Source organism: Colius striatus, chromosome 3, assembly GCF_028858725.1.
Source record: "Colius striatus isolate bColStr4 chromosome 3, bColStr4.1.hap1, whole genome shotgun sequence".
Taxonomy (NCBI): domain Eukaryota; kingdom Metazoa; phylum Chordata; class Aves; order Coliiformes; family Coliidae; genus Colius; species Colius striatus.
In genome coordinates this window covers 14,055,146-14,067,482 of record NC_084761.1, presented here as the reverse complement: position 1 = coordinate 14,067,482, position 12,337 = coordinate 14,055,146, and the positions used below count along the sequence as shown (strand labels likewise).

Sequence of the window (12,337 nt, the reverse complement as noted above, 5' to 3'; positions counted from 1 at the left end):
TACTATTTCATCACTCTGAGACAAATCAGGAATAATTTGCCATTTTGAAGTTATATCTCCTAAAAAAAAAAAGGAACTGTTAAAAAAGGCTCCAGGGCAATTTTGTTGTCTACTATTGTGTAAAACATAACACTGTAAAGTTTAAACCATAAAAGGTCAAAGAGGGAGAAGACTGCTAAAGAACAGATCGCTGTCAGAAAGTTTTGCAAGACATACAGGTTTTAAGTGGTGGTTTGTGAACAGGAAGGCAGGAGGTATCACAACAGGGAAAATTATATGTGGGTGTAAAGTTGAAAGGTATAGGAAAAAAACTACAAGGGGTCTGATCCCTTCCTGTTGTTGCACTGTAGTGCTGGCATGGAGGAACGTGAGACCTGGGGCCCGAAAGACCCTCAGGGATCGTGAGGTCTGGCAGCTGCAGACCCCACAAGCATCGCTGTCTGCTTTCAGCACCATTACCTGCTCCATCTTCAAATGAGTTTGGCTTTCCTTGCTCTCTACAGGAGTATGGGTTTTCTATTGGAGGAAAATGGTGGCACGGAGGGATAGATTACTTACCATGGTGGGAGAAGAAATATATTTGCTGAGAGAAAAATATTGGCAAAAGAGCAAATGGGTAGAAACTGGAGAATAAATTTAGGCCCAAATTTAGAGTTTGAGGAAAAGCTCTCCACAACCTCTCTGCTTGCATCAGAAGTTTGCTACAGGGGAAGGTGAGACAAACCGGATTCAGAGATAGCACAGGCAGAGATGGGGAAGGGAAGAAAAGAAAACAAAGATTCTGCAGATGTTAAGTCAAATGCATGCAGAGAAAACATGATCTGACATTCCATATTTTCAGGGGAAAAAAGTATTCTTAAACATTGTGTAGGAATGCAGACAAGGCAGGAAATGCCCAAACAGACCAAACCTCCTGCATACCCTGTGCACATTTCTTGGGTCAGAATTAGAAATGCTCTCTGCATTAGCTCTTTGTGCTCAGACCTGCCAGACATAAAGGCCGAAAGTGCTTTTACTCTCGTGTTTTCAGTCCTGAATATAACTTTCTCAGTGCATGAGACATGGATATTCAGACAACATAGATCTTTTTTCCTTACAGAAGAAGCAAATGTGAGTGATTGATATCCTTTTTTCTTCAGAAAAGAGTTTAAAATGGATTGGCAATGGCAGAAATTACTCTCCCTGCTGTCACATTGCCAAAGTTGGACATCCTATTGAACTACTGGCGATCTACCAGGAATATAAAAATATTAATAAGACCATCCACAAAATTTGTAATATTTTCTAATTCACCTTTGGAGTGAATTGACATTTGTTTTTCGGAGAAGTTGCCAAAGCTTCCTCTGTTGCTTTTCTGGCAAATTAATGAAACATTTGTGGCCATCACATTGTAGTGGTCTAGCTTAAATCTAGTGTTGGGTTAAAAATGCTGCTTGGAAACTCCATGTAAACAGACACAACTAAATCTCTATCACAGTTATTCTCTCCTGTCAAAACCAGCAGTGGTACCAGTGATGACTAGCACATTTGATGCCTGGGCAATCTTTGCGATAAGTGACACATGATGTGATAAGCAACACAAATGTGTCTGACGACTATTCTGGGATGGAGTCTACTCAGCAATTTCAAAGTGCAACACAGGGAGACAATCAGGCACTCTCAGGCTGAGTTTACTCTTTGCCCATACCGTTACAATAGCCATAAAATGACTTTTCAAATCACACAGAATATAGTTTATGCAAGAAAATGAGAGAGGGCAGACAAAAGCTATATTCCACAATATTACAGTTTGTTGAACAGTTTTGGCAAAAGCAAAATTGTTTTACTTACCCTTTGCCACCTGGCTTCTCTTGGAAAACAGCAGAGAGCAAGTAGGAAACTGGGCAGAGATAAAAGATACTACAGTATTTCCCTGTCTTTTTCCCATGAATATGTATGACTGGAAGTCTTTCTTACCCTGGACAGGAGCCAAAGGCTCATAGACTACTCGATAACCCTGCAGGACTCCATTTGCTGCTGTCGGCTCGCCCCAAGACACATTGAGTGTAGTGGAAGTGATTTCAGAGAACGCCAAGAAGCTGGGAGCACTGGGTGCTGAAAGGATTACAAATAGATTGAATTGCAGTAGGAGTAGTCAATCTGATATACATATATATTATAAAACATTGGTTTATTTTCCTGACCTAAATCTACAGGAAACAAGCTGAGAATGGGATTTGTCAATTGTATTTGAATGTCCTGTAATCAATCAGAAACCCAGCCTGTCCTGAAAAAGGCAGTCACTCAGCTGCAAAGCTGAACCTCAAAAGCAAGCAAGGAGACAGGACACAGAAGGGGAAGACCCTCAAAAAGGTGCTATGAGAGCATACAGCCCAAGTGCACCTCTCCCCTTCACAGCCACAATCCAAGGCATTGCCCTCGGCCTGTGCTGGAGTGCTCCCACCAGCCGGGTCCAGCAAAGAGACAGCTCAGTCTGACTGGTTGGCTGCTGATCCAGCTTTCCAAAAGAAGAAAGAAAAAGGCAAAATTATAAAAAGCACAATAATTCTCTCACAGGACTGTTTGGGCCATTTCCAGACATTGGAGATGAATTCCTTCTGACTTTTAGATGTGATAGTAGGGGTCAGAAATAGACCCAGAGACTGTTTCCTTCTAGACAAACTTGCAAAGGGACCGATTGTTCTGCCAGTCCATTCGCATTTCTGCTGTATCACTCCCTTTCTCAAATGCTTTACTTACTTGATCCCGTTTTTTCCCCTCCAAGACCGTTGTAACGCCCCACCCTGAAGCTAAACCTAAACACCAGTGCCCTCCTCTATCCACCCATTCCCCTTAGCCACGGCCCGGTTTCATGCTAGCCATCAGCAAGCCTGTGCTTTGAGACAACACAAGGATCCCATACCCGCCTGGTGCGTCCTGCCCTGCGAGGGGCTGCTCCTGGGGCCGTCCCCGGCTGCGTTGAAGGCAGAGATGCAGACCATGTACCGCGTGTGGCTCGTCAGGTTTTTGAGACGGACAGTTGTCTCTGGGAGGAAAAGGACCTTCACTTTCTCAGTGTCATTTTGTGTATCGCTCTCCCAGTAATAAATCTGTTGGGACAGTAAGATCTTTTAGTTTATCCTGCACCTAGAAAATGTCTGGGCCTTGCAGTTATCAAAGATCAGGAGGATGATGCAGTCTTGAATTCCTCGATTAAAAGGGATACTAATGCCTTTTGCCACCTACTCAATCTTTTCTCTTCCTTTGGCAAATTCCCCTGAGTCCAGTGACCATGTAGCTGAGTACATCACTCAAAAATAGAGCACAGGCTGAAGAGTATGGCCTAATGACAAGAGATATGAGCTGCCAGAGTTCAGCAATGAGATGTCAGTTTTTAAATCCTCCCCGAAACGCTAGCTACCTGTCAGCACTGGCATCCTGGTTCCATGGTCCTTAAGTCACCTCAACATGAACACAATGGTTTCACTATTTGTGTTCACAGGACAGTCAAGCAAATGCCTTCCTGAAGAGGGTAATAAAGACTTTAGTCCCTAAAGTTCTTCGAGGTATTTTCCCCCCTTCTTCGCTTACATAATTTTTATCCTGATGCCATAAAATTAGGCTTTGGAGAAGTCATTTCCAAGAGGAAAAGTGGTGCCAGCCCTACTTATTGGACAGGCCTGGCAGTGAGAACATTACAACAGGCCAAAGCAAGCCAGAAAACTGAGAGAATGAGCCAAGGCAAGACTCCACCTTGGCTCTACAAGCCAAGCTGTTAGAGCCATCTATATACATACAAAAGGAAAAGGACATGAATTGATATATAAGGATGCTTGTTACTGCCAAGAAGGGATGCCAGATTATTCACATTGGCTTGGCTTTTCTTCACTTATGGACCTAAATTCATGGAGAGAGGCAGAGCCAGACACTGAACCCAAGCCAAGCTCCAGTGTTTGTAGACTTGCCCATTTCCACTCTCAGCGGGTCCATTCTCATGCTGAAGAAGCCAAATATCGTGTCTCTGCAACGTGCTCATCTCCTATGAACCAAATGCAATTAATACTATGCTTTAATTCTGTTAAAGTTGAGGAAATGAAATAATTATTCTGAAATCTGACCTGGCTCAGGCTTCTAGCTTGGAGAAGGTTCTTATTTTCCTAATGGTTTGCAACATTTGATAGATAGAAACCTTGGTTAATTTTCTTGAATTCATTTCTTGCCCCTAGCTGTTGTGTATCTGTTACTTTTTGGAGCAGATATGTTGTCTGCATAGGAGGAGCTGCCTCCTTATCTGCATAGCCTGTTTCCCCATGCTCTCTTTCTCCATAAACAGCAAAGTTTTTCCTTTTCTCCCCTGCCCCTCCTCCCCCAACCGCCCTCATTCTCATTCTTTTGGTATTGGGACTTGGCGCCACTTTTGTACTGCAGTCTGGATGCTGTTTTAATTTGCTTTGTGTAGTGAGAACAACTGTAGTTTGTAGTGCTACCTCACAAGTAATAGCAATGCCAAGCAAGATAAATGAAACCAGTAGAAACAGGAAGATTGCCTTGTAGCCTTGGATGTTCCCATTTTGGCTGTCAACAGGCGGAGGGTCCCAGGTGAGCTCCAGTTGGCTTGCAGAAAGGGAGTTTACATGGATGTTCTGTGGAGCCAACGCTGGTGCTACAGAAAAAGGAGGGCAGAGGAATTAATAGTGACAAGCAGAACTAGTTAATATCCAGGTTACTGTTTTCATTTGCAGAATGACCCAGGACAGAATCTGTTTTTGCCACAAGCCAGGTACCAGAGCCAGCCCTGGAGGCATCTGTCTCACAGGGAAGGCTCAGCACACACAGACTGAGGAACAGTCGAGCCTTTGGATGTGGTCGTGTTCTGTCCCACGCAGACCAGGTCAGACACTGAATTACCTCAATCCTGCCAGCAAGCTTTGAGAAAGAAAGGAGAATTTTGAATCTGTTCTATGGTAATGTTTGGGGCTTGCCTCTGGCAATGACGCTGCACTCCTGGCCGACCACTCCTGAGAGGAACTCAGGTGGCCCCTGGCCCCTGGCAGCCTAGCCTCCCGCTCATCAGAAAGGTTTTGCAACAGCCTCTTTCCAAGCTTCCAAGACTTAGGGCCAAAATACTGTCTAAAACTGCTTCCAAAACCAGTCAGACGCTAATCAATTCAGCTAATATTTTATGTATGACAAAATGACTTCTAGTTTGCTAAATCAGCTCTGCTTTGATTATACCTTCACATACACATGCTGGCCCTCTTCAGCATTTCTTTGCATTGTGCTGTGCTAGAAAACTAATCTTTGAGTGCACCTGGGTCACACCATCCTTCCCTTTGTCAGGGTCCAACTTGGTGCAGGTGGATTTTCTTCCCCAGAGGCTAGCAAGGATGGTCTACTTTCCCGACCTGCTGTCTCTGCCTCCAGCAGGTCTCAACAAAACTGCACGTGTTCTGTTTACAGAAAAGGTGCCGAAGCGTGTCCTGTTCAAACTCCAGAAGTAAGGAGAGAATGGCAGGGCAAAGGGTATGCTTTTCTTTTCTCTGCATTTGTGGTGCCGTAGCCTTCACCCAGACCACCCGAGAAAGCTGCCTCTTTTCTCTCTATCCTTTTATGGGCCATAAATAGAAGTGATAAAACATTCACTACTTGAGTTAGATAGCCCCGGTTATCTGTTCCTCCGGAGACTTCTTTCTCTTGAGAGAATGACCTTCATAAGTCACACTTTTCTACCAATACTCCCTCCCCCCAGAGTTATAAAATAAAATAGTAATTAACACCCACTCAGCCTGACACCAACTATTTATTTTGTTCTAACTGTGTGGTTTCCATATTATCACTGCCCACCCTGCCGTTAATGGAAATGTTAATAACCAGCGCCAGGTTGTTGTGACAGATGCTTGGGCTCATTATCAGAAATTCTTATTTACCGCTCCATTAAACGACAGAATCGCACAAAAAAACAATTCAATCAAAACTAACTGGAGGAATTTTAACAGCCACATTAATAATCCAAAACATAAATAAAGTTAATGTCTTTTGCACGTTTGCCATCGGCAACTCTATTGCAAAATTATTGCCTTAGAATTAAAACGTGAAAGGCAAAATTGAAAATGGCCTTTACCTCAGTGCTCAGTTAAAACTATTTGTTTATCATATTCTTCTGTTTCCTTTTCGGCTGATGTAGGAAACGCACGAGGTGACAATGAGCATCAGTAAAATACAACTTGTTCACAGGGTGCATTCATCTAATTGCTGCCCTGCCTTCTGCACTTTGTGGAGGAGCAAAAGGAGCAGCTCGCTGGCTGCCTTCAGTGCAACGTGGCACTGCTCTGTTGAGGACCCAAAATCTCAAGATGTTGGGACTTTCACAGCACACATCAGAGCAAGGGGCCAAACCGATCACACACTACAAACTTGAAAACACATCTTGGAGAGTCACAGATGATGACATGCTCAGGGAAACAGGAATATGTACAACCAGAGAAGAAAATGGATCACTTTAGCCAAGTATTTTCTTCCTTGTTATTGACACCACTGCCTGTCCTGAGCTGACAGTTTCAAAATTCTCTCAATATCCAGGTCTGAAACAGCATCTACAAAAGAGTTTTTCTATGGATCCTATGTGGCAGTCTGCAACAATTGCTGCTTCCAAGACACGACTATTAGAAGAGCTGGTGTGCACAGCCTGCTGCCAGGAAAATACTGCTTTTCCTCAACCTTTTTTTGGAGCATGGCTAAGAAACACAACAGTTAAAAACTGCTAGTGATCGTTCTCTACTGACACTTTCCCTGCTGGAGCTGCACTTTTACTGGCATGGTGGTGGAAAATTTGATGGGAGGAAAAAAGAAAGACAATGTGGAAAAAGACATTTCTCTTTGCTACTCCAGAGCCTCAACAAGATGCAAATTGTTTGTTTTTGTGCCTGGTGAGTCTGTCCCTGTGTTCAACTTTCAAAGGCTGAATTGTCCCTCCTAAGCACAGATTTCTTGTTGACAGCAAGGGACAGCAGAAAAGTGCTGCTGATGCTTGATGTGGCTCTGTGCAGACAGCACGTTACATGAAAGGTGAACTGAAATACTTCAAGAAAAAGAAAACACATCCCTAAAAACTCTCACCTGTTTGAAACCCCAAACCATTCACTGAAAGTATGGACAGCCTGTGCCAATAAAAGCAAGTGCATTTTAAAGGTGAATTCAAAAGCCTTTTACCTTCTAGGAATGCAGTTCAAGATTACTGAGCTCTGAATTTTTTCATGGCTGTTGAAATCACGAATACATAAAAAGCAAGGTTAAAGCTGCATTCCTCACACTGCTTTAGGTGTTAGTGGCATTATCAACTACAGCAGGAGTGACACAGACCCCCGAGGGTCCAAACTTAGCTCTTGGCAGGTAGGTGGAAAGCATTTCACTTTCCATGAAAAAAAAAAAGAAGTACATATTCACAAAGTCTAATTCAGTGCACGTATCCTGCCTTGGAATTTCATGCCGCTATTTGTAAACAATTCTTCTCTTATCGGATTTCAATTCACCTTTGAGATTGTCTCCTTGAAACTCTCTCTCAGCCAGAACATCAGGAGAAAGGCTGAGCAGTTTGTATAATAATTAGTAAAAAATTAGTGACCACTATGGACTGGGATGATGTTGGCAGGATCACGCAAAGACAACAGATCCACCTGGAATCGCAGTGAGAGTGTAAAAATGAGTCCATGAATTAAGTTACACCTCTAAATCCACATTCAAACATACCACTCTCCTCATTTTCCAGTTGTACTGAACAGCCTCTGCTCACACTTCAGTCAATTTGAGTTTGCAAATGCTTATAACCTTTAACAAGAAGGTGCTTAAAATCCCCAGTGGCCAACCCGCACCAGAGCTCTATGTGTTGCAGAAGGTTCACCTTGGTTTTTCTGTCTGTTTGCTTGGGATATTTGCTCTCTGGGCTCCATGGCACCACACGCTTTTCATCAATGTGAAACTACAATTCCTGTTCTTAGTGTCAGTTGCCATGATGCTCTGTAGCACAGGTAGGCTACAAATCCTTGTGATTCATTGGGTAAATTTAATAACTTGTTTTTATGAAGCATTCCTTGCTGCTCTTACATCTGTTCTGATTTCTGGGGAGCAAAGGATTTCTCTTCTGCTGATTTTCTAATTGTTTCTATAATGCCAGTATCATGTCAGGAAATTCGCAGGCAAGTCTGGGCCAAGATTCCCTGATACTCATGCCATTTAAATAAACATGCAGGCAAAAAATGAGGAGAAAAATGCAGTGAAAGAGACTGAAGATTTTCTGTGAATCAGCTTGATCCCACAGTTCCAAACAATTCAGAGCAAATTTCTGCTTTGTAAAGACCTCTGATCCTTTTCTGTCTAGCAAGCGGTTCCCCCCACTCAGTTCATCAAAGCATGCTTTTGTGAACATGCCTGCTTTTATTCCCTAGTAATCAATATATTTGCATTTTGGTGTTAGCACCTAGAGGCCAGAATCTCACTGCACAATGTGTTGCATAAACACAGAACAAAGAGACAGCTCCAGGCCTAAAAAGCCTCTAATCTGTATGTCTACACATTATAATGGAGGAGTGGTTGCAGCATGTTCTGACATATCAGCTGTAATCTTATCTACCTAGTGAGTAACAACAAGAGAGAAGACACAGCAATATTCAACATAGCATGTGCTGACAGTTAAAGCATGCACATGCAGCACCTCTGAAGTTTGCACACTAGTTCCTGGCACATACACTCATGGAAGATGGACCTGGGAAGGATTTGGAAAGGGCTCAGACATCCATCGTCCTGCGTCACACCAGGATCAGCTTGACTGATCAGATGTTTGTGTAATCTTTATCACTGACCTCTTTCCACATTCCCTCACCATCCCCACACAAACTCTGTCAGTGTATCTCTATTTTAACAACTCTTTCAGGTTATTTTTCTTTTAATGCCTAGCCTAACCCAGCCTCACTGTTTTCAAATTCTGTCTTTGTAGTGGAATGGAGAACAGATTGTTTCTTCTCTCCTTGCAGCCACTGCTCTCAAGTTATGGTATATAGATAAGCAACAGTTAAGTGGATTAGAAAAGCCAAACACAACAAAACAAACAGAAGGTCGCAGGATAAAACAGAGAGACTGATCTGCAGAACAGGCAAAGCTAAATGCAAGGAGTGTTCTTGCATATGGCCTTAAAGAAGGAATGCAAGGAAGGTATCTCCTGAGCAAGAACAAAAAGGTGTATCTGCAGATGGTTGCAGTCACTGCTTCCACAAAGGGAAAACAACAAGAGAGTTCCATGTTTATTGGTCCTTTTCTTCCAGTGTCTACAGAAGAGAGGTGGGAGTGAGGAAAGCTTCCCCTGTGCAGAGGCACCTCTATGCCATCAGGAATGCTGCATGAGCAACGCTGATTAGTTCAATAACAATTAGTTAATTGTACTTTAAAAACAGCTACTGCGGAGCTGCTTTCCGCTGTGACAAAGCAGCACAAGCTATATTTAGATCGTAAAAGATGTTTCCTGTCAATTTCTACTTTAAGCTAGGCTACATTTTGTGATGGAAAGATGGGTTTTTTCCAAGGACTGCACTTTCTGGGGTTACTCAGTTGTATTTCAGGTGCAATGAGACAGACAGACCCACATACAAAGGATGTGGGTTTTAACCCCTCCAATGCAACTCCATTTGCTAACATTGAACCCAAGTGCCCCTACCCTCTTATTCAGCCAGCACAATCTGGCACCAAAACCCAGTGCTCTGACAGTCGGTAACTGCGTCAGCTTGTGTCACCCTGTGACTTGAAATGAGTCTCAGGAAAGGAGCAATCTGGTCTTCTCCTTCTTTGAAAAGCCCAGTGGGGGAGGAGGTTAAAAGAACTGTAAAAAACAGTTTCAGTAGGAAATAATCCCTTTTCAAGGATGTTGATGTATGTGATGTATGTGATGTATGTGTTGATTTTCATGGTTACCCAGATCAGTGAGAAATTGAAACATTTCCCAATGGATGAGACCAATGGAAGTCTATACAAGAAGAACTTGAACATCTGTCTCACCCTTATGAACACTGATAAAGAGGGAGCACAATCTAACTGATGCAAGAACAGAAAGATAAACAGACAAGCATAGCTTGGTGAAGAAGGAAGAAAGAGAATGGCTGGTGGAAGGTGGAAAGAAGAAAGAGAATAGCTGTCAAAATAGTGACTTTGGGAAACTAGCATACCTTTGATTGCTTTACTCTGTGCCATCATATCTGGGTAAGCAAACACTCGGCCCCCTCCCTGTATACTACACTCAGGACAGTAGCTCTATTTTGCCACATCAAATTTTTAAGGGTATCAGAGTCACGAAAAAGCATAAATAAAAGCAGCTGCAAACAATACCCCACTGTAACATCCACAGGTTCTTTGCTTAGCATTGAGAAGCTTCCCAGCATCGGCTGGGCGTGTTTTCAGCATCTGCAAAGACTGGAGAGGGAGGAGGGGGTGGAGGGAGAAAAGAGGGAGAGATGACATTCACCGCACATATCAGAAAAACATTGCAATGAATCAAGGACTAGAAATGAAGAATCCTATCCATGGACCCAGACTCAAGGAAGTTATCTGCCATTTTTTGAGCTGAAGAGGCAATCATGTTCTGAGGAAACCTCCACGGATATGACTTATTCATGAAGAACCTTCATAAACTGTGACTCAAGCAGAAGTAATTCTCATCCTGTCTCTTACCATCTCTTCCAGCAGAGGCAAAAACACTGTTGTTGTGGTTACTAATCTTTTAATATGGGGTTCATATTTCTCAGTGAGCCATGTGCAATCCAGGATTTTCATGGGACAGACACTATCTGAGTGATGCAGAAGTTACCACGGTTGCATTACAGTGCATACAACTGAGGTGAATCTCACGGGGCAGTACTGTGAAACAGTTGGAGCCTGCAAAACAAAATGCCTCACTTTTCTTTTGCTGAAGCCCACAGTTCTACTTAGCTAATACAAACCTAAAATAGGCTATCACATTGGATACTGAGATTATCCATCAAGGGACTGAGAACGCCTGGCCCACATGTAAAGTCCTTAGAGAACTGTCAGACTGCCTCTGGAAAGGGCATGCAGGTAGTTAAAATAGAAAGGGGGAAAAGAATAAAATCAGCTTTTTCCTCTATTTCTTTTGTGTCAACAAAGATATGTCCACACACAGGGAGGCAGACTGTCAGTTAGCAGATAGACCCATGAGTAGGAACAGCAAGAGCCTGACGAGCATTAGGTATGCAAAACCAAACACACAGGCATAAACCTACAAGCCAAAATCCTCTCACTTACATCGATGCAAATTAGGGCTAGCTCCTCTCCTCTAAAGCTAGTAGAGCTAACCTGGTGTGAAAGCTGTGTAACTGAGAGCTGTGTCAGCTCTGATGAGCGCAGGATTTGCCCCCCAGCAGGTATTGAAGGTTGTTCAAGGGTGCAAGGGACAGTGAAGAACTCCCAAGTATTTGATGCTCTAGCCTTATTCTCTTTTGTGTGCACCAGGAGGAGTGGGAGCAGCATCAGGTGGGAAACTACTGCTCTAAACTCTCTTAGACTGCCCATTAGACAGTGGCAAAATTACTACCTCAGACTATTTCCCCAGGCTCTCTGGTTCCCAAGGTTTCTCCTCCACCATTTACAGTTATGTCCCACTAATTATAATTTGTTAATCCCACACTCTAATATCATAGTACCACAAGTTCATGGCAGCCAACAAAAGCACACACTTAATGTTCACTAACAGTAACAGCAACACCTACTAAAGCCTAATAAGCAGCGACAACTCCTTACGCTCCACTAAAGTCAAGAGAGCGTAGCAAATAATTAGGGTGAATCTCTACTGGGCTTGCCATATACCAAATTGTTAAAAGCTGTACCGGAAAAAAGTCAAACTGAGCAGGTGAGATCTGCCACTGCGATAACCTTTTGCTGTGGCTTTAATGCGAGTTTGAGTAGTTGACCCCTGTGAGGGCTTAATTTAGGATTTACAGATTGCAATGGTCAGGGAACCTCAGGGAGCCCACAGAGGACTGCGATCTTGTGCTCCTGAGGAGAGAGAGAGAGAGATTAAATTTACATTTTCTTGACTCTGAGTGAGAGCTTTCTCTTCTTTTGTTTTGCAGTCATAGCATCCTTGAATTCATCACTGTGGTCCTCTACCCCCATACCATCTCAGTGTCCAGCCTGCTGTGGGCAAAGTGTTTTAGAATATTACTGCTTCCTACTTTTATAAGAAAAAAATGGCAACTTTTTTTTTTTTCAGTCTACAATGCAACCTGAAATGCCTCCAGTTCCATGATTGACGATGGATACAGCAAACAGATGTCAGAAAAGAAAACCAACTGTGTTTCTC

At 43.0% G+C, this 12,337-nt stretch overlaps 1 protein-coding gene across 2 annotated transcripts in view; it reads right to left on the bottom strand.

Moving 5' to 3' along the window:
• The window catches only part of SDK1 (sidekick cell adhesion molecule 1), a 417,596-nt gene that overhangs the window by 28,462 nt on the left and 376,797 nt on the right, over positions 1–12,337 (bottom strand). For both annotated transcript variants that reach the window (XM_061992261.1, XM_061992262.1), the window contains exons 36-38: positions 4,527–4,642; positions 2,903–3,089; positions 1,957–2,094 (exon numbers count right to left, since the gene is read on the bottom strand). In XM_061992261.1, the coding sequence (XP_061848245.1) occupies positions 1,957–2,094; positions 2,903–3,089; positions 4,527–4,642 (441 nt within the window). The remainder of the gene's footprint in view (positions 1–1,956; positions 2,095–2,902; positions 3,090–4,526; positions 4,643–12,337) is intronic.